This window comes from Fusarium poae, chromosome 2 (genome assembly GCF_019609905.1).
Source record: "Fusarium poae strain DAOMC 252244 chromosome 2, whole genome shotgun sequence".
In the NCBI taxonomy this organism is placed as follows: domain Eukaryota; kingdom Fungi; phylum Ascomycota; class Sordariomycetes; order Hypocreales; family Nectriaceae; genus Fusarium; species Fusarium poae.
This window is the reverse complement of record NC_058400.1, coordinates 885285-910506: the sequence shown is the minus strand read 5'-3', so window position 1 is coordinate 910506 and position 25222 is coordinate 885285. Positions and strand designations below refer to the sequence as shown.

The 25222-nt window shown below is 45.0% G+C and overlaps 10 protein-coding genes and 1 non-coding gene across 11 annotated transcripts; 5 read left to right on the top strand and 6 right to left on the bottom strand.

The window, feature by feature from the left end:
* Positions 1-401: 401 nt before the first annotated feature.
* FPOAC1_004223 (uncharacterized protein) lies at positions 402-2218 on the top strand (the record flags this gene model as incomplete). The annotated part of the gene is made up of 3 exons (XM_044848776.1): positions 402-635; positions 712-1855; positions 1914-2218. 3 exons carry the CDS (start codon positions 402-404, stop codon positions 2216-2218), a joined length of 1683 nt encoding a protein of 560 aa, XP_044707486.1.
* Positions 2219-2846: 628 nt separating this feature from the next.
* FPOAC1_004222 (uncharacterized protein) lies at positions 2847-4284 on the bottom strand (the record flags this gene model as incomplete). The annotated part of the gene is made up of 4 exons (XM_044848775.1): positions 2847-3673; positions 3726-3873; positions 3929-4137; positions 4194-4284. The coding sequence occupies 4 exons, from the start codon at positions 4282-4284 to the stop codon at positions 2847-2849; spliced, it is 1275 nt and encodes a 424-aa protein (XP_044707485.1).
* Positions 4285-6358: 2074 nt separating this feature from the next.
* FPOAC1_004221 (uncharacterized protein) lies at positions 6359-7519 on the top strand (the record flags this gene model as incomplete). The annotated part of the gene is made up of 2 exons (XM_044848774.1): positions 6359-6639; positions 6688-7519. 2 exons carry the CDS (start codon positions 6359-6361, stop codon positions 7517-7519), a joined length of 1113 nt encoding a protein of 370 aa, XP_044707484.1.
* Positions 7520-11171: 3652 nt separating this feature from the next.
* On the bottom strand, positions 11172-12933 carry FPOAC1_004220 (uncharacterized protein; the record flags this gene model as incomplete). Its single annotated transcript, XM_044848773.1, has 2 exons — positions 11172-11821; positions 11871-12933. 2 exons carry the CDS (start codon positions 12931-12933, stop codon positions 11172-11174), a joined length of 1713 nt encoding a protein of 570 aa, XP_044707483.1.
* Positions 12934-13570: 637 nt separating this feature from the next.
* Positions 13571-13975, bottom strand: FPOAC1_004219 (uncharacterized protein; the record flags this gene model as incomplete). The annotated part of the gene is made up of 1 exon (XM_044848772.1): positions 13571-13975. The coding sequence occupies one exon, from the start codon at positions 13973-13975 to the stop codon at positions 13571-13573; it is 405 nt and encodes a 134-aa protein (XP_044707482.1).
* A 1586-nt stretch (positions 13976-15561) lies between these two features.
* FPOAC1_004218 (uncharacterized protein) lies at positions 15562-16796 on the bottom strand (the record flags this gene model as incomplete). Its single annotated transcript, XM_044848771.1, has 3 exons — positions 15562-16019; positions 16070-16695; positions 16744-16796. 3 exons carry the CDS (start codon positions 16794-16796, stop codon positions 15562-15564), a joined length of 1137 nt encoding a protein of 378 aa, XP_044707481.1.
* Positions 16797-17251: 455 nt separating this feature from the next.
* Positions 17252-17337, bottom strand: FPOAC1_004217. The gene has a single exon. It is a non-coding gene; the product is annotated as a tRNA-Gln (tRNA).
* Positions 17338-17703: 366 nt separating this feature from the next.
* Positions 17704-18988, top strand: FPOAC1_004216 (uncharacterized protein; the record flags this gene model as incomplete). Its single annotated transcript, XM_044848770.1, has 2 exons — positions 17704-18788; positions 18850-18988. 2 exons carry the CDS (start codon positions 17704-17706, stop codon positions 18986-18988), a joined length of 1224 nt encoding a protein of 407 aa, XP_044707480.1.
* A 757-nt stretch (positions 18989-19745) lies between these two features.
* FPOAC1_004215 (uncharacterized protein) lies at positions 19746-20189 on the top strand (the record flags this gene model as incomplete). The annotated part of the gene is made up of 3 exons (XM_044848769.1): positions 19746-19803; positions 19858-20055; positions 20113-20189. The coding sequence occupies 3 exons, from the start codon at positions 19746-19748 to the stop codon at positions 20187-20189; spliced, it is 333 nt and encodes a 110-aa protein (XP_044707479.1).
* A 799-nt stretch (positions 20190-20988) lies between these two features.
* Positions 20989-22835, top strand: FPOAC1_004214 (uncharacterized protein; the record flags this gene model as incomplete). The annotated part of the gene is made up of 2 exons (XM_044848768.1): positions 20989-22507; positions 22558-22835. The coding sequence occupies 2 exons, from the start codon at positions 20989-20991 to the stop codon at positions 22833-22835; spliced, it is 1797 nt and encodes a 598-aa protein (XP_044707478.1).
* A 582-nt stretch (positions 22836-23417) lies between these two features.
* FPOAC1_004213 (uncharacterized protein) lies at positions 23418-24442 on the bottom strand (the record flags this gene model as incomplete). The annotated part of the gene is made up of 2 exons (XM_044848767.1): positions 23418-24032; positions 24083-24442. 2 exons carry the CDS (start codon positions 24440-24442, stop codon positions 23418-23420), a joined length of 975 nt encoding a protein of 324 aa, XP_044707477.1.
* Between the last annotated feature and the right edge of the window lie 780 nt (positions 24443-25222).

Below are 25222 nucleotides of genomic sequence, written 5' to 3'. Positions count from 1 at the left end.
CCACGTTACATTGACTCTGCCGCGGTGCCGTAGCCGTACAAAAGTCCTATGTACAGGGGCTATGGCGTTCTTAGGGCTTAGCAACCTGTTTCCCGCTCTTTAGTTCCTTGCATTAACCAGAGGACCAATCGGTTCTATAGTGGAGTTGCAAAAGAACCTGGTGTAAGATCAGTGAGACATTGCCTTTGTTTACCTTGCGTGTTACAGCGGAAACCGAAAGCATAAGCATGCAAGCGAAAAGGGCTTTTCTTTGTCGGCAGATCCCTTGGCTGATTAATTCGAAATCAATTATTAAGCTGTTGTGCACGTAGACGCTTGTGTCCACATCTCACAGAGAGACTGCTAGCTAAAAAAGATCATGTCCTACTCACAAACGCGACATTCAACATTTCCATCATACAATGACCATGTCTACCTCACCAAACTTTGACAGAGCACACGCAGTTCCAGTCATGGCAAATGATGTTGCCGCGGATCCTGAGCCTGCTTTCAAGGTCGAGACCAAGACTGAGGCTAGGGAGACAAATACCAACGATGACAGCCAGACTTCTGAGGTTGAGTATCCCAAGGGGTTACAGCTTACTTTCATTGCTATTGCGTTAGCCTTAGCTCTCTTTCTGATCGCTCTTGACATGGTGAGTATATCTTTTTTTCCTCCTTTCTTCAATTCCATGCGAAACATCAGTCACTAACCATATTTCTCTTCTCTAGACAATTATCGCTACCGCTATTCCCAAAATCACGGACGAATTCCAGGGTCTCGACAAGGTCGGATGGTACTCTTCTGCCTTTTTCGTCACCATCGGATCTTTCCAATCCTGCTGGGGCAAGGTCTACAAATACTTTCCGCTCAAGATTTCCTTCCTTCTGGCTATCTTTATTTTTGAGATTGGTTCTGCTGTCTGCGGCGCTGCTCCCAATTCCAATGCCCTCATCGTTGGACGCGCTATTGCCGGCGTTGGTGGCGCTGGTGTGAGTGCCGGTAGCTATACTATCATCGCCTACTCGGCTACGCCTGAAAGACGGCCTATGCTACTCGGTTTATTGGGTATTTCGTACGGTTTCGCCAATGTAATCGGGCCTCTGGTCGGTGGTATCTTTTCTGACAAGGTTTCTTGGAGATGGTGCTTCTACATCAACCTGCCTGTTGGCGCCATCTCCATCGCCATCATCACCTTCTTCTTCAGTGACCCACCTCAGGCGAAACCTGCTCGAGTCCCCTTGAAGGAAAAGATGTTGCAGATGGATCTTGTCGGTGTTGGTCTTCTCATCGCTGCGACTATTTGTTTCGTTCTCGGTGTTGAGTACGGTCAAGGAAAATACAGCTGGGGAAGCTCCAAAGTCATTGGTCTCCTCATTGGTTTCGTTCTCATCCTCCTAGTTTGGGCGGGGAATGAGTGGTGGATGGGCGAGCGTGCCATGATCGTGCCACGCATCATCAGAGATAGAACAAACTTGGTCATGTCTGGTGTCGCCATCGCCATTGGTGGTTCCTTCTTCCCAGTCGTGTACTACGTTCCCATCTACTTCCAGAGCATTGATCACGCTACTCCCATCATGTCTGGTGTTTACAATCTGCCCATGGTTATCTCTGTAACATTTGGCATCTTCCTTGCTGGTGGTCTCATCTCAAAGACTGGTCGTTACCAACACATTTTGCTCTTCGCCCTCGGTCTGTCTACCGTTGGCGCAGGCCTCATCTATACTTTTAGCCTGCATACCTCCACCGGCAAGTGGATCGGCTACCAAATCATTGCTGGTGTTGGTTGGGGACTTGCATACCAGATCCCTTTGACTGTTGGTCGGGGTTCTTGCGATCCAATGGACATGGCGCTTATCACGTCAAACATTCTATGTTAGTACATTCTCTCACCATGATTGTTTCCACCAACATATACTGACAAAATACCCAGTCTTTCAATCTTATGGTGCTTCACTTTTCATGTCGGCCGCCCAGGCCGCCTTTGTAGACCAAATGACTGCAAAGGTGATGGAACTCAGTGATAGCATCAGCAAGGATCTTTTGGTTCTAACAGGTGCTACGGATATTTACAATGTCTTCAAGGACGATGAGCTTGACGATGTGCTCGCTGGATACATGCACGGCCTCAAGGTCGTTTATGCTATGGCCACCGCTACAATTGGCATCGGCTTTCTTATTGCTCTGGCAATGCCATGGAAGAAGCTCAAGCAGGGACAAGCTACAGGAGGTGCTTAGATGGACTCTTAGGATTAGTTTGAAGCATTTTGTTATTCGTTGCTATGTTTGCATATGCATGGTAAGCACTTGGTGGAAAGGACGGCCTGGGTGGTGTATATTTTTTACAATCACGCAATTATAGAAGAGTTATTTATGTAAGGAAGAGAAGAACTGTTTATGCTGGGAAAGACAAAACACCCCACAGTACCTAAGCAAGGGCGTGATTAACAAAAGTTCTTTAGGGGTGCGGGCCGATGCAAGGGGCGGATAGAATATGCTGTGAAGAGCAGAAGGCATGAAATCAATACATTCACCCTGCAACAACATGACTGCTGTCAAAACAACAGATATATCAAAGCTGCATTGTGCTACTTTGAGTGGCTTAGCATCGAGAAAGATGCATCACAGGATCTTGTATTCCAAGCACTCAGTATTTCATGGGTTCTTGTCAAAAACACGGACAAACATGTCATTTTTAAAATGTTGGGTTCTTTTGTGAAGGGGTGCATGTGTGACTGACCACCAGAATCTGTTCCAATATTCTCAATTGTTCAATCTATCTCTATAACAAATATAAAAAGAAATGTGACTACCATTCTATGGTCCATCGCGCCGTAATACCACCAGAGCGTCCCAATAATTGACCTTACATGTCAAGTAGGCCCTCCTTCACGTTGCTAAAGCCATAGACGTATACCGGCTGCAACCTTGCAAGGCCTTTTACCCTCTTGACATCTTCATCAGCCATAGTTACTAACTCGTTTCCACTTTCACTAGTGATCAAAAGACCATGGGGGTAGATATGATCAATCCCAATATCTTTGCCTGCAAAATTGAATAAGTCATGGCGCTCCCTGTAACACCAAGGCTGACCATCCTTGTACACCAAATCGTGGGTATCACGGACATCTCCCGAATAAACACTCTCAAACACACCAGCCACGTTGACAGAAATGGATGACATCCATGGCACGCGGAACACGGAACCCGAGCCTAATCCCTGTGGAACAAGAGGGAACGACAGCTTGACTGCACCAGTAGAGGCGTGCACCGACAGACGCACGTGGTGTGGGAGGGCCTTCAGAACTAACCCTGTAAAGGCTTCAGAGCGGGCCATGGTTGCTCGGGCGAGTTTCTTGGTAATTTTCTTTCCCTGCATGCGGCTGAGTCCCTGCATGACTGGAGTGTACTTGAGATCGATCTCGTAGAAGCGACTCATCTGGGTGTAGGTACGAAGTGAGTCGGGGTCACGGGCGAAGAGCTCGTCTAGTAGCTCTGGCTTGGTGTGTTTTTCGATTTGGCCTCGACAGTTGTGTAGACCCTCAATGTAGGATTCTTTGTCTAGTGGTACTGTAGGGACACCCATCAGCTCGTGAGGGGAGCTGATTCTGACGTTTAAACCATAATGCTTTGCCATGCGGCCAATGGCTTGAGAGTACTCCCAGACTTTTTCGTCAGAGGTAGGGTAGATGTCTGTTGTGATGATCAGATATTGTTCTTGTGTGAGATTCAGGGGCCTACGTACCATTGAATACTGCACCGTCGGAGGCTACTGTCACTTGGGCCCCGAAGGGATATACTTGACCGACATCTAGTGTCATAGAATGCAGTTTGTAGAGTCCTATGTATTCTCCCATGTCAGGGAGTGAGCCAGTCACTTTGTCAGGGTTTTCCTTGTTAATGTTAGACGAAGTCTTTCATAAAGATATAACATGGAGAGGCACGTACCGACTTGAAAGGGTAGGATGGAATGACAAAGTTGATGGGTTCACGACGACGAATCCAATACTCGACGTGTGTTCTAAACTTGGAGCGTCCCTCCCACTGTCGAACACTGTCGACACCATCTTCAGTGGTCTTGGTATGCATACCATACTTCTGAACAACATCCAGAATGGTATCAGCTAGTTCTGTGATGTAGAAGTCGAGAGGTGCGTCTAAATAGCGTCAATATTGCTCCAGAGTATCAAAGATAGAAAGTGGGTAGACATACTGTCTTCTTCATCCGAGAGCTCAACTTCACGTACTACTACGGAAGCGGATTTCTCAGCCCTTTCGGCAAAAGCAGATCTAACCTCGAACATGATGTCTGGCTTGCAGAATTAATCCAAAAGTGTTTAGTGAATGTCTTTGGAAATCTGAGGATCTGAGGGTTTGAACAATCATATCAAAGCGTACCTAGCCTGCCTATTTATCCCAAATCCTCCAGCGTTCTACATCTCTACAAGCCCGTTTCACTTCATCTCACTTAACACCCTCCATCCGTGCCCTGGCTTCGATCTCACTTGAGGCGCAGTGTGTATCATGATGGGAGCCGATTCTCTCTTTCCGCGTGAAGACATTGATACGGCTACTGCATCCACAGAGCAATCGTGCGGATTCAAGTTGTGTTTTGCTAACTAACACCCTTACTCCGTCTTATCCGGCGGCCCTGGTTGAAGGAGCATGGGTAAAGGTATGGTTGAGAGGTCTTGACATGGTTGAACAAGCTTCATTCGAGAAGACTCGGAGTTTGCGTCGTGGCTTGCGCTTACGTCGTGGCATGGTTCAGCTCGGGCTTGTTGATTGATGGTGTTCCGAAGCTGCTGTAAGCAACTATGGACTTTTTGGTAGGATCTTTCAGCTGGATCATGATCCTGGGTTTAAGGGGCAAGGCGATAGCTCGATCTGTGTGACGTGCTCGTTTTTACTCGGTTCGCATCCATGCTAAGTTACTACGAACGACCAAGAGTACCTTGTTGAACACTCTCAAGTGTCTATCCCGAGGGAATGGAATCTTATTTTGTGCCTTATATGAAAATATCAATGATCGACTTGCCATTCAGCAGTATAAAAACACGTATAATGACTATTCTGGAGACTGTTTGTAAAGGCTCTTGTGCTCTCCATGTACAGGCAGTTTGATATGCACATTTGACAAGCTGCTGTACGACGGATAGTATTCTTCACCCATTACTCAACTGAGACATGATCGACCCTCTTCTTTTTCTCTAGGATTACTGTACCATATGGCAATGTTCACTGAGAAAGCAATGAACTCTGACTGGATCTGGTGCTCGGGGATTTCTACGGTGATTAATCAGCGTAAATGCATGTCAGACTTATGAAATTGACACTAAAGGACTCGCAGGGCATAAAACAAACATTCCTACTGTAGAATCCTACGGATAGAGTATACGACATTTCCTAGCCCATCAAAGTAACTGATTGGTAAAATCAGCGGCACTTTCTACCCGAGAGGATCGGAATTTAGCAAATGGAGATAACGCGTTTAATGGTTTCATCCGCGCTAGTAATGTCGACATGACAGGGTTCCTCATTACTTGCCTTGCTAGTAGTGGGTAGCAGAAAAAATGACCTTCTAAGTCTTAGGTTACAAAATAAATAGTCTAAAAGCTATAGTCTAAGGAGCATAAAGTGCCGTACTAATTTCGTCTCTTATGCTTCCAGTGGCCAAATTTTCTGATACCCTGAGGCCTTGTAGGGCTTGGGCTAAGGACTCTCGGTTTACTCGAATACAGAATGTAACATGAATTCTATCGGATTTGACCCGCAAAAGCGGCGTGGTCTGACAATGTTTAAAGCAGTCCTGAGTAAGCCTGTGTCACGGGTACGCCGACACCATAAGCCGGCGTAATACCATATATGCTTAGTAGTGTTTTCCTGACCATGTGTCGTTGATTTAGCAGTTCGGAACGAATCTAGCCAAGACTTTTAGTGAGAACATGCTAAAAGTTGTGGCCGCGATCTAGGCAGGGGTCCATAGCCCTTGACAGCCAAGCTACATTGATCCTCCTACGGCGTAGTACTATGTACTATGTAGCACCGCAGGCCACTAAACTTCGGGCCCGTAATGGTTGCCGCGCTAGGGACTTGTATAGCCGGCTACTGTCAGCCTCAATCTCTTGGCCACAACGTCTCCATATGTGTAGTTGGAAGTCGTTTCACGACCCGAGTCTATCACGTATGCTAAATAGCTGAATTTAACCCGTTAGAGAACCAGGTTGCTTCCCCATCTCACATCACTCTCCAACCTCTCTTTGTCATTCCTCAAGATACCTAGACCACATTGCTAGGAACCCCATCCCCTTCAAGTACTTCCATTCGCCTGTCACTCTCATCTGTCTCGTCAAACTTTGGACTTGCTAGACCTTGAAAATGGGTTCAGTCGACACCTTCAGTCTGAGTGCCGACAGCGCCAAGTTCCTGAATGAATCCGGAGCCACAGCAGTCGGCTCAGACATAGTTAAGCGTTTTGAGCGTCTAACTGGGAAGAAACCTCATCACTTCCTTCTTCGACAAATTGTGTTTGCTCATCGACAACTGGATGATATCTTGGATGCCTACGAGCGACATGAACCCTTTGTCATTTTTACAGGACGAGGACCAAGCAGTACTAGCATGCACGTTGGCCATGCTCTACCTTTCCAGCTCGCCAAGTAAGTACGCCGCTGCATCTTCCATGGACAAAACACTGAATTAATCAGATATCTACAATATGTCTTCAAGGCACCAACAATCATCATGTTGACGGATGATTCCAAGTACCTCTTCAATTCAAAGTACACATTGGAAGACATCCGACGCTACACAATCGGAAATGCAAAGGACATCCTTGCGTTTGGATTTGATGTGAAACTCACTTACATGTTCTCATCCCTTGAGAACAGCAATGGTCTCCTCTACCAATGCAGCCTCGAGTTTGCCAAGCGCATTACTCCAGAGGAGGTTCATCAACATACCGGCTTTCGATACGGAAGCATAAACATTGGCATGTTCAACTTCTTTGCCAAACAGAGCGCCGGCTTCATGCCTGGCAGTTTTCAAGATATTCTGCCAGACGTCAAGACAAAGGGTTTGCCCAGTCTGACTGTTATCGGTACTGATGTCGATCCTTTCTTCTGGATCAGTCGCAAATACGCATCTCAGGTTGGAGAGCGCAGGCCTTCTTTCATCTACACATCCCTAGTACCTAGCCTTGATCCCAAAGACACAGGCAAGATGTCGGCTTCAGTGACTTCGTCTGCCATTTTCCTTGACGACGATGTTTCTGTCGCTGAGGAGAAGTTGAGAAAGCAACTTAGCAGCGAGAATGCTGGTGCTAGGTCGACTATGTTTGATTACCTAAGGGTTTATCAACCAGATGTAGAAGATTTTGCAACGCTGCAGGATTTGGGTCATGACGAACTAGTGCAGGAGGTTGTGGAAGCCATCAAGGCATACTTGCTAGACTTCCAGGGTAGACGAAAAGAGATCACCGACGAAGTGTTGGCGGCGTTTATGAAGCCACGAGCCCTTTCATTTTCTACACAAGGGTAGTGTGATATTGTATAGCAGAGGAGGTTTCATCAGAGTCGTGCTTCGAGACAATCATCGATTCTGGGGTGGTGCATCTTGGTCAATATCAAAATGAGAATTAAAAGACATTTTTGTATTTACGTTCTAGAACTATGCAGTACCGTTGGTCTGCATATACGAATCTACGAATCCGAAAATCAATGATTGACATCTCTTGGCATCTGGGAACGAAAAAGCGGCATATGCTGAGTATTGTACTGTGAGAGCAGGTAGGCAACGTAGATCGGAAAATAATGTAACGTCTCAACAGCCAATGATAGTAAGCACACCCGTGAATACCAATGAATGAAGATTTGTAGCCAGTGATGCCGCGTATCCAAAACAGGTGTGCTGTAGTCAGACGGTTACAGGGCCGTTCCGTTCCATTCAGCAGCCGTCGGCTTTGCGTATAGCCTCCAATCTGACTGCATTTATAGATCCACTCCACCGGGAAGCACGGCATCTAGTCATTGCAGATTCCTAATTGGGCAATACCGAATAAAGACAGTATGCTATGCACACAGATCCTTCTATATCCACTCGAGAGGAATCTATGGCCAGTGTCTATGCATCTTCTGTAACTTGTCACATATAGCAGTCTACTGCTTGCTGTTGAATGGGGTAGCTTAAAAGTTTTTATGGAATTTTACATACGAGACGCCCATAATCCTGACACATGTACCGTAAGCGGGTTGTTACACGCGGTCTTACAATGTGTTTTTCAGCTGCTGTAGCTTTCATAATATTTTGCGTACTAAACGAGGTCGTCTATTGCAACCACGGATGAAATCGAAGCCTATTCTATGGCTGGTTCCATCTTTCCCATCTTTACGCCACACACATGTGCTACTATGGGGTCGAAATGCTTGCCATGTAAGTAAGTCAGCGTCTCGAGTGGGTATCGCAAACTCCTTACCTTTTCGGTCCCGACATAAATGTCAAGCCGTATAGAGGCTGACAGGCGAGTCCATAGAGACGACAACACTCAGCGGCTGCCGAATCTCACGCTATGTACTTGCACTCCTTCGGGGAGTTCATCTCACGGCAGTTTTCTCACTAAGCCTCGGCTCCCATCTCACATTTGCCGTCGCATCGCAATCCCAAATACCATTTTCAGGCAATTGCGCCGACTCCCTTGTCGTTCCTTTCGGGTCAGTGCTTTCTTAGAATCACCTCAAATTCTTCTGTTTCTTTCAGCTCTGACATGACCTGGCAGGGTCACATAAAAGACAGATCAGCACCATTGATGAACACGGAGTCTTTGAAAGACGCTTCCAATCTCCTAAACATCTTCATGGTACTCAACAGCACTCCATGGGACTAACGCCGCAAGAGCAAATATCTGCCCAAGAACTTCATCGATGGCACGAAACAATGCGATCCACCAACGGCACTGAGTATATGACAACAACGTCTTCGCACCAATCGCACCAATCTAGAGGGCATCATGTGTCAAATGCTTCGGGACCGCCCCTACATCATCAACGGAACATCAACAACGGTATGTCGGATGATCTCAGCGCGAGGTTCTTGGATAACTTTTATATGGTGCGTTGAATCGCTCATCGATCCACACATTTGGTGGCACAAATCTAAGTAACATGATTTTAGGTCTACGATCACCCCACAAATGGAATGCCTTTCATGAGAGGCCAACAGGACTCTTTAGCCCTTGTTTCAACGATGAATGAGTGGCAGGACTCTCTGACTTTTGACCCGACAGTGACGGCCTGGCAAGATCACATGGCCTATAATTCAACAACGGGTGACTGGCAGGATCTCCCAGCTTTTGACCCAACAATGGGTACATGGCAGGACTCTTCCACAGACACTTTCAGATCTTCATCAGTATCTGCCAACAGTGGCCCCTCTACAAGAGATGATGGTACACAGGAATCATTCATTTGCAACGACGAATGCTGTCAGGGAAGAGCATTCAGCAGCCGTGCCAATCTTCGACGCCACCAGAACGAAAGGAAGGGACTAAGAAGGGTTTATGCCTGTAGTTTCTGCCATCGCGTTTTCAGCCGTTCGACTGCTTGTCGGTTACACCAGCAGAATGGCGTTTGCTTCAAGTCCAATGGTTGGGTTGGCGCTACACAGTGACATCCCACAAAGCAGCATATGGAACACACCAAATGAGTAGCCGCAGTAGTGAGGGGGAAACGCAAATCCAAAATGAGATATGAATCAATTTCCTTTAGTTTAAGTTATATAACGATAGACATATGAACATTTAGAAATTTTTAGATATAAGTTATAATATATTATCCTACTTAAGCTCTACTCTTTAAATTAATATACTTAAAATATATAATATAAGATATAATAGCTTATACTATTTATTCTTTTTAAGTATAAGGTTAAATTATAGAATTATATATTAGAGCTTTAAGTTTTAAAATATATAGAAAATTTAAATATTTAAGTTATTTTTTATTAAATACTTTTTAAAATATAAATCTTAAAATATATATTAAAAATTAATATAATAAAAAATATTATTTTTAAATTTAAATATTAATAAAGATTTTATTTAAAGATATATATTATAATTTATAAAATTAAAATTATAATAATTATTATAAAAATTTTTATTTTTTTTAAAAATTAATTATTAAATATTTTTTATTAATATTAATATTAATAAAATTATATAATTATATAATTATTATATAAAATAATAAATTTTAAAGTTTTTATTAATTTTAATTATATATTAAATTAAAAAATTATTTATAAAAATTTAATTTTTATAATTAATTTTATTTTTAAAAAAAAATATTTAATAAAATTATTTAATAATTATAATTATTTTTAATATAATATTTTTATTAATATTTAAAATTAAAATATTATTAATATAATTAATAATTAAATTATTATTTTTATTATTTTTAATTATAATATTTTTAATTATATAATTAATTATTAAATTAATAAATTAAAATTTAAATCTTTATTATATAAAAAAAAAAACTTTAAAAGCTTTTTATAAAATAAAATATAATAATAATATTAATATATTAAAAAATAAAATATTTTAAATAAAATTATTTTTTAATTTTTAAAATAATTTTTAATAAAAAAAAAATTATTAATAATTTATAAAATATTTAATAAAAATAATAATATTTTATAAAAAATTTATTAAATTAAAATTTATTATATTAAGAATTTTATAAAATTAAAAAATTAAAAAAAATTTAATAAAAAAAAAAAACTTATAATTAATATTATAGCTTTTAATATAATAAAATTTAATATAATAAATTTAAATTATTAATATAATAAATATTAATTTTAATATATAAAAAAATAAAATTTAAAAATTATTTTTAAAAATAACTTTAAATACTTAATATTATATAAAAAAGCTATTTAAATATATTATTTTTTATTAAATAGCTTTATATATATTTATAAAATCTATCTCTTTATATTAAGTATATATAGTAAAATAGTAACTATATAGGTTAATATTAGTATATCTAATCTAGTTATACTTATAGCCTTTTACTACTGTTAACACTGTTGCATTATCGTTGAATTTCCGAGCTTGCGGCTTCATTTGCTGCAAGTTATACATTTTGATACTCATAGCCTTGCAGTTTCTCTATCAAGTCAAGTTAAATCAAGACAATCCATCGCTTCCCCCCCTTATCTCAGTGATCATCTCAAAAAGAGACAAACCATAGTTTTCCAAAGTAGTAAGAAGATTTGAGATCCCTGGTGACCCAAGCTCTGCAAGAGAGTTGAGAAGGCGACAACTACCAAGACGCTCATCAGTTTCCTTGATATTTCCTTCCAACTGCCATGCGCTACATCTTTCTTCTTTCAATTGAGCCTCCAGACAGTGTATTTCTTCTCTGCTCAATCTCGATGCTTCTTCTTCTGCACGTTGGATTTCGACCTTGGTATGAGAAACTGTTTCATCCCATTCCTGAAGTTTGTTGTTATAATACTGAATGTTTTGAGAAATTAGTTCCTCGCTCATACCAAGAGATGATATGCTTTTTTCGAATGTCATCTTGTTCTTTACAATCTTCTCTCTTTGTCTCTCTTGTGTCAAAAGACTTTCTTGCATTTTATCAACAGCTTCAGCCTGGATTGTCGCGGTCGCAGCTCTAGTGATTGCGTCTTCCTTACATCGAATTGATTGTCGTAACTCCGATAGTTCACTACTGAGGCTTTCTTTTTTGGTCTGCGTTTCACCCAACAGAGGAACAATGGCTTTGATAATTCCGGCGAAAGTTGTGGCTGTTGTAGCGGACATACGGCAATCTGTCAGGGTGAGATTAGATCATGAAACTATAAGCGGTTTTAAACTTACCTGCTCTTGCGGTTGGACTTGGAGAAATGCTTATCGGGGATTGTGTGACCTGGTCTGTTTCTATGCCGGCGACTCGGGGGCGCTTTTCGATATTGAAATCCTCGACACGCGATAACGTGCGCTTCCTGAGCCTGACAGAACCTTTTGTGTGTAGAACAGGGCAATGATCGCTCTGCCGATCGCCACCGTCAAAGCCACCAATCTCGTCCTGAGTAACTATCAAGCCTTCATTGGTATCATTCTCTTCTGTAGGAATCTCATCAGGCTCAGTTTCAGTATCGGAATCCACCAAGTCAGTAACACGTCGTGTTGGGGTTGTCTGCGAGGTCTGCTGTGTACGAGGTATTTTCCTTTTAGTTTTCACTTTGAAGTAGCGAAAGGCTTCATGCAAGTCACCCAAAGTCATTTGTGGATTTCTTTGATCGCGGTCGCGAGCATGGTTGTAAAGAAAACGGCGGGTGTTTTCGAGAGTACCGTGGCCGGTGCCGGTTTTGACTGACTTCTTGTAGATACCTCTGAGAAGCTGTGCCAGCTCTTCCACCAAAGGAACAGTCCACTTCTTCCTGGGTAGAAAGCGAGCAGCCCATTGCCAAGGCCATTGTTTTGTATAACGAAAGACTCTTCTTGAAGCCCTGGCTACTCGTTCGTCTGTACTAGGTGTCTTGCTGAGCCTGTTCAACGCTCGTACGATCTGCTCGACGGGAATATCATGTGGCTCAAAATTCCCCAACACTGAACCTGGTGGCCTACTCAGACATCTCGAGCGAGATCTTCCTTTTGAGGCTGCGGTTATGATAGTCTTTGGTCGATTCTTGGAACCTGGTGGTCGGCCGAGACGTCTCGAACGAGGCCTTCCTTTTCGGGGTGCGATTGCAACGATCTTCGGACGATTCTTGGAACCTGGAGGTCTTCCCCTACGTTTGGGAAATGTAGAACTGTCTTGCGTCTCCAGAAGAACTTTGCTGGGCGTTCGTAGACCAGGACCTCCAGTATCGGCCATCTCATCTGACTGGATCACATTATCCGCCTGCGAGCGACGCGCCTGGCGCGTCCTTGGTGCCATTGATGTTAGCAAATGAGAATAATAGTCAAGAATTGAAATCAGGCTGTGGCAGTAGACATTAAATACCCCTGATGTACGTAGTTGAATTTGACCAGACAACGCATCACGTGAATATCATCACATATCACATCCCCTAGAAGATACAAATAAGAAGGTAGATTCTTAACAGGGATAAGAAATGGAAAACATAATAGTTTATAAAATCTTCTTAAAGAATATTCAATCAACGCCAACGGTTATATAAATCACGTAACTTATAAGATGTTGTGTAACAGTTTGCATAATTAGAGGTAAAATCTACACTAGACCTCTTGTTCCAGGCCCTTCCGTTCCATGTTCAATAGAGTCTCGTAACATAAGCTCAGTAGCAATTGAGATCTCTACTTCAAGTATAGCATTATGGATCTTTCTAGAGAGAATGTTTGCGTTCAAAGTGAGCTATTTTGCAGAAGGATAAGTATCTCGGTAATGACGTTCAGGAACGAGATGTGAGGCGTTCCCAGCTGTTATAACTTGCGTCTATTAATTCAAAGAACTACTACCAGAAACTTTAACCTATATAATGACCGATTACAACTAACACCACATTAATTCACGCTCATAAGCGACAATCTCTCTCCTGGTTCCCTTGTATACTCTAATTGCATACAGTCTTGTAACTGTTGAAATAGGTCGGGGCCTTGAGGCACTGAAAGTCTTTAGGGCTCTTGACTCCATGTCTGCAATGTGTGTCTTGGTAGACCAAAACTAGTCTCTTGTCAGTCGACGATTCTATTTGGAAGTGAAGGTACTTACGCTTGCAACCCTTGGCGTGATCAGTCTGGCTAACAGATTTGACCTTGTCGCTGAACTTGAAGCATTCGTTGAGCTCGTCGCGGTGTGTGGTCAATTCGCCAAGATTGCCAATGTTCTCGTTGTTTCCACAATCGGGAGAACTCCAGATGCGGGATCCGATGACATTGAAGGGCAGGTCATCATTTTGAGGCTCGGCGGTGACGCCTATGGCCAGGACAGCGGTAGCAAGGATGGTGGTAAAGAGCATATTGGTGATATTGAAGATACGAAGATGGTGTTGAAATATTATGATGTTGATTGTTTTCGAGGTAGTGCTGCTGGCTTTAAAGATGTTGATGATGTTGTATCTTGATGTGATTGTGGTCATGATACTAGTTTATATATACAAGAATCAACGACGTTACATTTGTGACTGATGCTTCTCGAACTGCCGCTGTGCATATACGTACGTGCCCAATCGAGCAAGCACCGTATACGAGCTGTAATTATCAGCGCTAGTAACGTAACTGTAAGCTCACAATAATAAAACCTCGCCTTATCAAATTGATTAGCTATACCTACATTTTCCGTATTGCAAGTTATCCTACTGCAGTATTGCCTTGATCAGCGGCACTTGTGATATGCAACTATGTCATGTGCTTCTGTAGCGTGCTTTCGTAGCGTGCTGATGCTCCTTCAAGGCTGAAATACGAGAAAAAGCGTAGCTCTTACTGCAACCACCACGTCGATCGCTTACATTACAGAAAAACAATTGGATACCTATATATAATATGTCTTAGTAATCTGACCAGATCATCGTATTTCGGAGTTCCCGGCTAATCTATTTACGATGTACCTAGTCGGATAGTTCAAAGTACCCCATTGATCGCCGCCAGCATCATGATAGACAGCACCTCAGACCCCGCGGTATGTCATCATCCCCCCGCATTTGCCGACGATAATCCGGTTTTATAGTTGCAGTATGCTACAAATATGGAACCTCGTGATATCTACAATACGAATGCCGCTTGTTCCGCTCCGTCTCCTTTCTATATACCATATACATATGAAGCAAAGCTGATATAAGGGGTTAATATAGTGGGAAGAGCCACAAAAGGACCGAGAATTACGCCTCGAAAAGATGGACTTGTCCTATGACCAAATATCTGTCCTACCCAAAAGCATTAATGCTGAGTAAGAGTCGTCTCAAGCTCTCAGCTCAGCCAGCCTCGCCGTCTTTGTCAATTCAATGAATGGTGCATCAACAACAATGCATAGCCTTTCCACGTAGCCATGTGCGCAGTCCTAGATTATGAGACACGGCTCAAGGTCGTGGCTCGCACCCGCTGTCTGGGACTCGGAACCTCGGGGCATATCATGCTTGCTGACAGGACTGCGGCCACGGGTCTAGTTTAGTCGCATGGATGTCGTTCAGCTGGAGATGATTGACGGAGCGATTTCGCACACAAATCACTTTGTGCAGAAGCATGACGAATCCGTTGTTGAGGCATTCATTTTCTCTTACTCATTGAGCCGCCGGGAGCGTTTCAAGGTCACTAATCCTGAAATAAGGGCCTCTGATATAACAGCAAGTAAACAGAAAAATTGATACCCATGACTATCTTGCTTCTTGCATACCGAGATAAATTGAATCGGTGATAGATTATTGTTGGAAGTATAGGGCGAAGTGCACCCTTGTCGCATCAAAGGGAGTTCTGGCGACTAACAGAGATAACTCTTCCACGGAGACAAAGGCTTCACCAGTACGTTCGGTCACATCCTAGACACAATATCCTGAATACAGCACATTCCCATTTATAAAAGACCCAGTGGGTAGCAGAAGATATGGTTGGTCTAGAGCTTTGCCTTCGCCGCCGATTGCGACCCAAGTATTTCCTTCGCAAACTCCGCGACTTCACTCGCCACGCCCCAAGAAAGCTCATAACCACGTCCGCCAGCTCCATAAGCGTGTACAACATGTTTGACACCCCAAGTAGTATCTTTTGCTTCTGTTTCGACCCTCATACCTCCCTCACGAGCTGGTCTTCTTCCAACGACATCCTTGATCACCTTGAGCGGACCAGTGTCTTGTTCCTTGCCACAAGCTTGAGGTATGATGGATTGGGCAGCCTTTAGTAGCTGTGTGCGCGTTTCTGGTGATGGTTCAAGATCCCAGTTGCCCATTTCTTTGGTACCACCGATGACTGTTCCGCCGTTGAACGATCTCGGGATGATGAAACTCCATGTTCCGTCTTTCTTTTGTGTTGTGATGGTTTTATCAGCGGCAGTAAGGTTTGTCAATACCGTTTGACCTACTAGTTTCAGCAACGCCATTGTCAACATGATACAATGGGTAACGTACCTCTAATGGGAAAACACTTTGTGTCCCCAAACCCCATTCCGCTGGCGTTTACAACAAGCTTCACATGTGGCGCCAGAATGAAAGCCTCCCATTCACTCTTGAGATCCCGCTGAACAGTCTTTCCTCCTTGAACGATAAACTTTCGAAGGAGGTTGGCGCTGTACAATGGCGCGTTGATGCAATACGTCTCATACTCGAATCCGAGCTTTACACCCTCTGGAAGTTCATGAGTCTCATACTTGCGATATCCCGGTAATCCGGTCTCGGTAGTAAAGCTAAGCTTATCTTGCTTTAGGTATTCGGCGGATGGATCCTCCAGGTACTCGATTCCCGGAAGACGACGAATTCCTACTCCAGGTTCACTCTGGCGATGCTTCTCCAGTTCAGCGACAGTAGCTTTTACCCATTTCGCTTCACGGCGAAGCTGTGGCGTTGATGCGGGGATGGGTCTGACATGAGCGCCAGCCCACATAGAAGCATAGTCAGCCGAGTGAGCAATTGGAGCTCCAGGAATTGAAGTCGGCCATTCTTTAGCGGCAAGAAGTACTGATGTTGGTGCTGCAGATGGAGAATCTGCTATTAACTGTTGGATCTTGAGGGCACTGGTCAAGCCGATGATCCCGGCACTGCCGATGTTAGTTGAAAGCGGTGCAAACGGAAGGATAGGCACGTACCCGATCACCACGATAGTGGACTCTGTAGTATGGGGTGGGCTAAGAGTAGACATTATGCAAACTTGTAGTAAATCTGGGGAAAAGATTCAGAGAGGGGTCTTGCTATTCAAATCAAGGCGAGTCCGTGTCACTCGAGATTCGGCTACAGCTTCAATGCTAAAATGACGCAGAAACAGATGTCAGATTACACGTGTACTGAACGTGTTCCAGAAATACAAAGGATAAAGTATCTTGGAAGACGCCGTCGTTATGACAGATCAAAGACTCTATATGCCCAGTTATTGTCAACATGCCTGATCATTTGTCCAGCCTGATGAACTGATAGAACCGCGCCCTCCGAGATCGGCCTTAACTGCCGAACGCGCTGCAAAGTCCCATGCGTGCACAAGATAGAGCCTTGTCAGGCGTGCAAAAATAGCCCAGAAAATATTATACCATCTGGTTATTAACAAAGTCCCAAGTATGGTCTTTCTTGTCTTAAGACGACTCAGCAAAACGTCAAAAAGTGAGGTCCTACCCGGGTTCGAACCGGGGCTTTCGGAAAGATTTGATGGCTATCAAAATCCAACGTCCTGACCACTAGACTATAGGACCGTGCTTACAGATGACTAAGCCCTCCAAGTTCTATTATATATACTGGATTCTTTGAGACCACCATAATCCTATCTAACTCCTAGACTAGCAACACCACGATATGATAACTCCCAGACAGAGGATATTCAATGATCCAGCAGTCTTCCAATCATTCCCTTTAGTTCTTCTCTACATCTTTCACCCTGGTGATCACTTTACAAAGGGAAAGATGTATAGCAATGACTGTTTTGTGTAATACTAAAGGCCCATTATGCACGCCTGACCACCCAGCCAACACATCGTACAGGGATCTATTTCACCAGGATCCTTCATCGAAATCCCTCATGAACAGCACTTGCACCGAGACTCTTCGTTTTGTACAACAATATGTCCCGACAACAGCCTATCCGCCCGAAATCTCGAGATGATTTTGAGATCGCAATTTTCTGCGCTCTCACGTTTGAGGCTGACGCTATTCTTGCCTTGTTTGATCACCGCTGGGATAAGAATGAGGAAGGCCAGTCTTTCGGGAAAGCCGATGGCGACCCAAACGCGTACTCAACTGGCGCTATTGGGAAACACAATGTGGTCCTAGCACATCTTCCTGGTACGGGGAAGGTTGCAGCGGCAAACATTGCAGCCTTCTGCCGTATGAGCTACCTAAATATCAGCTTGGCAATTGTTGCAGGGACTTGTGGTGGGACTCCAATTTATGGGAAAGGAAAGGAGATCCTGCTTGGAGATGTGATCATTAGCACTGGTGTTGTTCAATATGATCTCGGCAAGTGCTATCCAGACAAATTCAGGACGAAAGATACACCAGAGGACAGCCTTGGAAGACCAAGCCTTGAATTGAGGTCTCTCTTAGCAAAACTGATGACAAATAGACATCACGAAAGACTACAGATTGCAACTCAGAAACATCTCCAGGAGGTCCTAGGGGAAACCTACGACGTGATTGACCACCCGGAGGGTTTACCCAACATTCTCTTCAAAACAAATTATCGTCATAAGCACCAAGAGCCAACACATTGTACCATATGTACTGCTTGTAAGGGAATTTCAGACCCTGTATGCGATGTTGCTCTCAGTTCGAGTTGCAAAGAGCTCAGATGTGATCTTCGACAGCTGGTCTTACGCAGTCGACTGGGCCAAATCGATAATAATAACCAGAGGGCAACCGTTGGTATTAATGGTGAAGCCTTTCTTCCAATGATTCACTTCGGGAAGTTCGGCTCAGGGGACTCGGTGGTAAAGTCAGGAGAATATCGCGACCAGCTCACGGCTAGCCATGGCGCTATAGGGTTCGAAATGGAGAGTGCTGGAGTTTGGGAACTTTTCCAAACTGTTGTCATCAGGGGCGTGTCTAATTATGCTGATTGTCATAAGAACGACATTTGGCAGATCTTCGCTGCTGCATCTGCTGCTGCGTGTACTAAAGCATTTCTCAAACACTGGGAATCGACGAGACAGTACGAGACACTCTTATAACATCTTTTTTCTTCCGAAAAATAAGATGCTAATCAACAACAGAGAAACCAGATCGGCAACAGAAGGACAGGGGCTTGGAGAGACTGTTATCGACACTCTTCATTTCCCAGACCTCAACGAAACAATCAACAACCCTACGCCTCCAGCCTCAGTAACATGTCAATGGAACATTGAGGCCTGATCGGGGGGTTGAAGTCCAGGATTGTGGTCGGTGCTTGAAATCACTGATACCACACACCTGGGATTGTTCTGTGGACCCAAGTGCCAATTCTCTTGGGGGGCTATTATATGAAACTTACTATCAGACATCTTAAACTGATAGGGAAAGCACTGCTGCAATAGGAATATAGTCTATTGAATAGAGAAAAAAGTTCAGCTCCAATCTCGACAATGGCGAGACCTTTTTCTCACTTTCATATCGCAGGTATGACAGTCTTCTCGCTCTGAAGTTCCAACTCCCGATTAACAAACATACAAAGATGTGCCTTCAAAAGGCGGACTTCTTGTCTCAGATATCGAGAAGTTCACAAGCCAATGACGGGCTGAGCGAAACTGCTGAGATGAGTTAGTGTGTTCTAGCTCGTTGGCTGACAGATGCATGACATGGATCGTATTCAGCGTGGCATGTTCCGGGAGGCGAGAATCGTCAAACAAAGAATAAGCAATCGTTCATTGGTTGAAGAGACTTTGTCAGCATCTTGTGTCCAATCAAAGATAAGATGATTACCAGCCCGAGGATCCGTAGCTCTGGAGCTGTAGATAAAGTGGATCCAGCGCTTTGGAAGTGATGAAGTACAAATACGACGAGCCGCCGCATCAAGAAGCAAGGAAACAGAATTAAGCACATTACAATCAATTCACTCCTCGATCAAACCATCAAACTCTTCAAATCACTAAATAACCCAAACTCCAACTTTACAACACTCCAATCCATCAAAATGGTTGTCAACGCTCCCACTACCTGCTGCCGCACCGACGGTAGCGAATGCGCCTGTGGTATGTGACATCATCCCCCAGTTCTACCACAATACCAAGCTAATAATTCTCCAGCTCAAAAGGCCACTTGCTCATGCGGTCAAAAGTCCGCTCTCCAGTGCACATGCGCCAAGGCTCCCGTCGAGAACACCGTCAACGGCCCTCGATGCTCATGCCGTGCCCGTCCTGCTGGCGAATGCACCTGCGACCGTGCTGCTTCTGAGAACGCCACTCCCAGCGGCGCTACATGCGCTTGCGGATCTCGTCCCGCTGGTATGTAGATCAGGTTCCTGTGTCAACTGAACCGTTATGCTAACGAATGTGGATTAGGTGGCTGCACTTGCGAGAAGGCTGCCGATGGTGGCTTTAACCCTGCCAACGAGATCGACTTTACCACCAAGAAATAAATGTTTTGTCATCACGATACAGGGATTAAGGAAAACACAATACATTAATGAATCACTGGACGGCGTTGGGGTATGATGAATTTGGGTTGAGGCGGCGAGACAAACGATACCAGATAAACAGAGACAATTAAAGAATATTCATGACAACAATTAATTATCCCTACGTGTAGTGTTTGTTGACGTATTGCATTTGAACACGTTTGTGAACAACAATAGTCCACGTGGTGAGAAAACGGTTATGGCATTTTAGTTCGTCTATTGTGAAAAAGGGTTCAATTGTTGAAGATAATCACATCTATTGTCTGTGCTGTGCAACGCATTGTTCATCCGCTACAGAGCAAACGCGACCGGTGTGAATCGCGTATCGAATACCTCAATTGACAGCTCAAAGGCGGTGAATCGAAGCTCATCTATTGTCACCAGATTCCCAATTGCGCTAACGGTTTTCTGCCGGACAAATCAGCCAAATTAGCCATAGCTTTCGGGCGGTGACACAAATTTGAGCAAGCATCATCCCCTGTCCAGCCCGCAAATGATCACACTCCCAGCGCGGTCAGATCACTTGCTAGAAAAAACCCACCCATCGCGCGCTCCTATATCAGCTTTTTTTTCTTCTCAGAGCTTGATTTTCATCATCAAAACATCATCACAACACAACCATCAAATTTCGCCCCTATCCTCGCGAAACCTGACCATATTTCTCAATCACTACCGTTGATTGAGCTACCTAAAGCGCAAATTCTTCCCCATCTCCAGCGCCCATCCCAAATCTCCCGTACTCACAACAAATCATCACGCGATGGCACCAAGAACCGCTGTCGCCAGAACGGCTGCGACGAAGAAGTCCACTACTACCACAACTACTGCTGCTGTAAAGAAGGATGCGAAGCCTACGAAAGCCGCCGCTAAGAAGGCCGAGCCTGCTACAAATGGCGCATCCAAGAAACGCACTCGCGCAGAAGAGACTGAGGTAGAGACAGAAGAAGAGGAGGAAGTCACCCGCAAGACCAAGAAGACCAAGACCACAGAGCGCGTCGTCAAGCCCGCAGCAAAGCCAGCAGCAAAGGCAAAGAGCGCCAAACCCGTTGCTTCCAAGACCAAGGCCACAACCAAGGCCAAGTCCGAGTCCGAGTCCGAAGAGCCTGAAGAGAAGAAGCCTGCCGCCAAAAAGGCCACTCGTCCTGCTGCCGCCAAAAAGGTCGAGCCCAAGAAGAAGTCCCTATTTCCCGGCATTGGAAAGAAGATCAACGATGCTCCTACCAAGATTCTCGATATTTACGTCTTTGGCGAGGGATCATCAGGTGAGCTCGGTCTAGGAAGCAAGCGCGTCAACAACAAGAAGCCCATCGATGTCAAGCGTCCCCGACTCAATGATAACCTCGCTGCTGCCACTACCGGCGTTGTTCAGATCTCTTGTGGTGGTATGCACGCTGTCGCGTTGACACACGATAACAAGATCCTGACATGGGGTGTCAACGATCAGGGCGCTCTCGGACGAGACACAACCTGGGATGGTGGCCTTCGCGACATGGACAACGCTGAAGACTCCGACTCAGACGACGAGGACGACACTGGAATCAACCCTAAGGAGAGCACACCGACCGCCGTTTCCGACGAGTTCTTTGCTCCTGGAACCAAGTTTGTTCAGGTCGTTGCTAGCGACAGCGCCAGCTTCACCCTCACAGAAGACGGTCGCGTCTATGGCTGGGGAACTTTCCGATCCAGCGATGGTATTCTTGGTTTCTCAGAGACCATCAAGGTCCAGAACACTCCCGTCCTCATCAAGGACTTGAAGAACATCAAGGCCCTTTCCGCAGGCTCCAACCACATTCTCGCTCTCGACCACAAGGGCAACGTTGTCGCTTGGGGCTGTGGCCAGCAGAACCAGCTCGGTCGACGTATCATTGAGCGCAACAAGATGTCCTCTCTTATTCCCCAGGGTGTCGGTCTGCCTCGCGGAAAGATTGCTAAGATCGCCTGCGGTTCATACCACAGCTTTGCCATCGACAAGGAGGGTGTCGTCTACGGTTGGGGTCTTAACAACTTTGGCGAGATCGGTGTTGAGTCAAATGCTGGTGAGGACGACGCTGTCATCCTCCGACCCGCCAAGCTCACATACCTCGACGACTACAACATCACGGAGATCGACGGTGGCGAGCACCACTCTCTTGCTTGCTCCGACAGGGGTGATCTCTTGACCTGGGGTCGTGTCGATGGTTACCAAGTTGGCTTTGAGTTCGACAAGCTGTCCGAGGAGAACGCCATCTACGACGAGCGAGGCAATGCCCGTATTCTCTTCAAGCCTACTATCCAGCCTGGTAAGTTTTGCGCCCATTCATCCATTCAAACAAATACTAACATGTTACAGACGTCAAGGACATCGTCTCCGTCGCTGCCGGTACCGATAACAACTTCGCCATCTCCTCCGACGGCAAGGTCTTCTCCTGGGGCTTCTCCAGCAACTACCAGACCGGCCAAGGCACAATCGACGACATCCACACTCCCACCCTGATCGACAACACCGCTATCCGTGAGAAGAAGATCATTGGTGCGGGAGCTGGTGGTCAATACTCGGTCCTCATCGGCGAGGCTGAAGATGTCCCCCAAACAAACGGCGCCACCAACGGCACTGACGACAAGGCTTAAACGAGCAACGAAATGCTACGACGGATTTTGCAAACGAAGCTGGAATTTCTCTTATTTAGCCCAACTTAATCTCACTACTGCTGCTGCAGGGCAGCCCTTTTTCCAACAAATTTGTATTTTTTTAAAAAAGCCCGCCGTTTGAAAGAGGCGGACCACAGATGGTTCTGGGGAATCGGATGGGCGGATTTCCCACTGTTACTCAAAAAAAGGCTTTTCACGAAGGAGGATGCATATTGTTTTTCGGTTGATGCTTGTGTGGCATATATAGATGGTTGTTACGATGTTTTTTGCATAACTTGAAAACTTGTTTTTTGAGAGTCTTTTCTTCTCAACGCTTCATCACTACACACTATCCCTTTCGCTTCCTCGTTCTTTTATTCGTGACGTATTATTCTAGTACAAAAGGGAAACATGTTCCCAAATCCATGTAACTTGCGTATCTTATCTCCTTTGTCTTGCCGAACGCCTTTGCCTATCCGCACCTCGCGCTCGTTCATCATATCGTCGAGTTTCCTATCGCAAAGAGGTTTTGCGCATAAACTTAATCGTGATTGAATTGACTATCGAAATCGTTTTTGTTGTTCAAGCATTAAGCTTAGCAGCGGCGTTGGAGAAAGATCCGCTTCCTCGACTGCTGAAAATACCCATGATGCCGAATCCAACGTAGAACAGAGCAAGAGGATAAGCGACAAGTCCTCGCATGCGCTTCATCTGCCCAACCGCGCAGAACATACCGCTTGCGCTATAAGTACACCAGAGAATAGCCGCAGTGGTGGCGACGATTCCGATGGGTGTGTCCATGCGCATAACGATGCCGAACAAGCTCGTCGCTACAAGAGGGAGAAGGCAGTATCCCAGCACGCTGGCGCTTCGGGGGTATGTCAAAGTCGAGGAGAAGTGGCCGCCGTGCTGGCCGTCGTGCGGTTGCGGAGGAGCAGAAGGATCGCTGCTGTATTGGGGGAAGTTGTTGACTGCTTGTGCGCCTGGGTCGACGTCGGAAGGCGACATGAGGGAGAGGATGAGATGCAGAGAGATAGAGCCTAGAGCCGCGAGGCCGTAGATGTACCCAAAGTGGACTTGTCCTGAGAAGAGCAGGATGAAGCCAAAGAGGAGGAAAAAGATGAGCGGTCCTGCGAGATCGGAATCGTCCATGATATGCGCATCGATTCGTCGAAAGGGGTTCAACACCGCAAGCGTCTGTGTCTCTATTAGCATTTTACATAGAGAGTCACATTGGTGGTGTTTACCTTTGCTTGAATATGTCCAAAGTTAACGCCCAGCTCCTCCAGCAAAGGCGGTTCACCATCATACCCCTCTGACGAAAAAGCAGCTACCCAACCCGTTCTCAAACCACCCTGCTCACCCATTCTCCCACTGACACCAGCCTGCGCACCAAACGACGCGGGATTCGCAAAGTTTTGCGCAGGCGCGCCTACGCCGTATCCGCCCGTGCTGGCAGCATATCCGTAGCCGCCAGCAGCGCCCTGTTGCTGTGGTGTGCCTGAAGTGGTGGTGTACTGGGAGGGAAAGAACTGGAGGTTTTGAGCGGCGGTGGGAGCGCCGCCTTGGGGGTATTGAGGTTGTTGCGAGGAGTAGTAGTTTGACATTTTATTAGTTGAGAGAGTGTCGGTGTCGGTTGTTGGGTGGGAGGAGAGAAGGGAGGCGTTTGGTGGTGGTGGTGGTGACTGTTTTTTTGGTGCTGGGCTTGAGGACAGCTTGGAGATGACGGAGAGCTTTGGAGGGTGTGTGGCTGTGGGGTGACGCCGGTGATTGGTGTGGCGGTGTACGCCACACTTTGGAACGATGAATTATCAAGAGCAGCGCGTTACAAGTCTTTGATTCGTTGCTAAGTTAATAAAGCACTGGAACGTTGATTGTCGTCACATGTGAGAAGACAGTTGTTAATGTATTTCGTGTTTATTGTGGTTTCTGACAAACTGTTTTAATCAAGGTTAATAAAATTTGATCTCTCAATGGGTGGTTGGGTTTAGACACAACAGTTCACAACCAGCATGCGCACAAATGACTAGCTGGAAGAAGGAAACGTTTTCGAAGGTATTGAATGATTTTTAACTTCAAGTTCAAGCAGAGAGTAATACTTTGCAAGTAACGTTGGACATGGATCTCATGTCATCTTGCCCAGTTGAGTCTCGAGGTACCGGGTAAGAGAAATTCGCAAAATTGGTGGAGACTTTCTTATCTGCTTATCTGTGCGACGCTAACCTGCCAAAATTGGTGGAGACTTTCTTATCTGCTTATCTGTGCGACGCTAACCTGTAACAAGTTTCAAGTTAGATAATATGTATGCCCTGAGTTCAGAAAAGAAGATACACGCTGTGACATCCTGCACAGCCACAACTTCTGTTAGGCATTGCTGTAACCCTCAA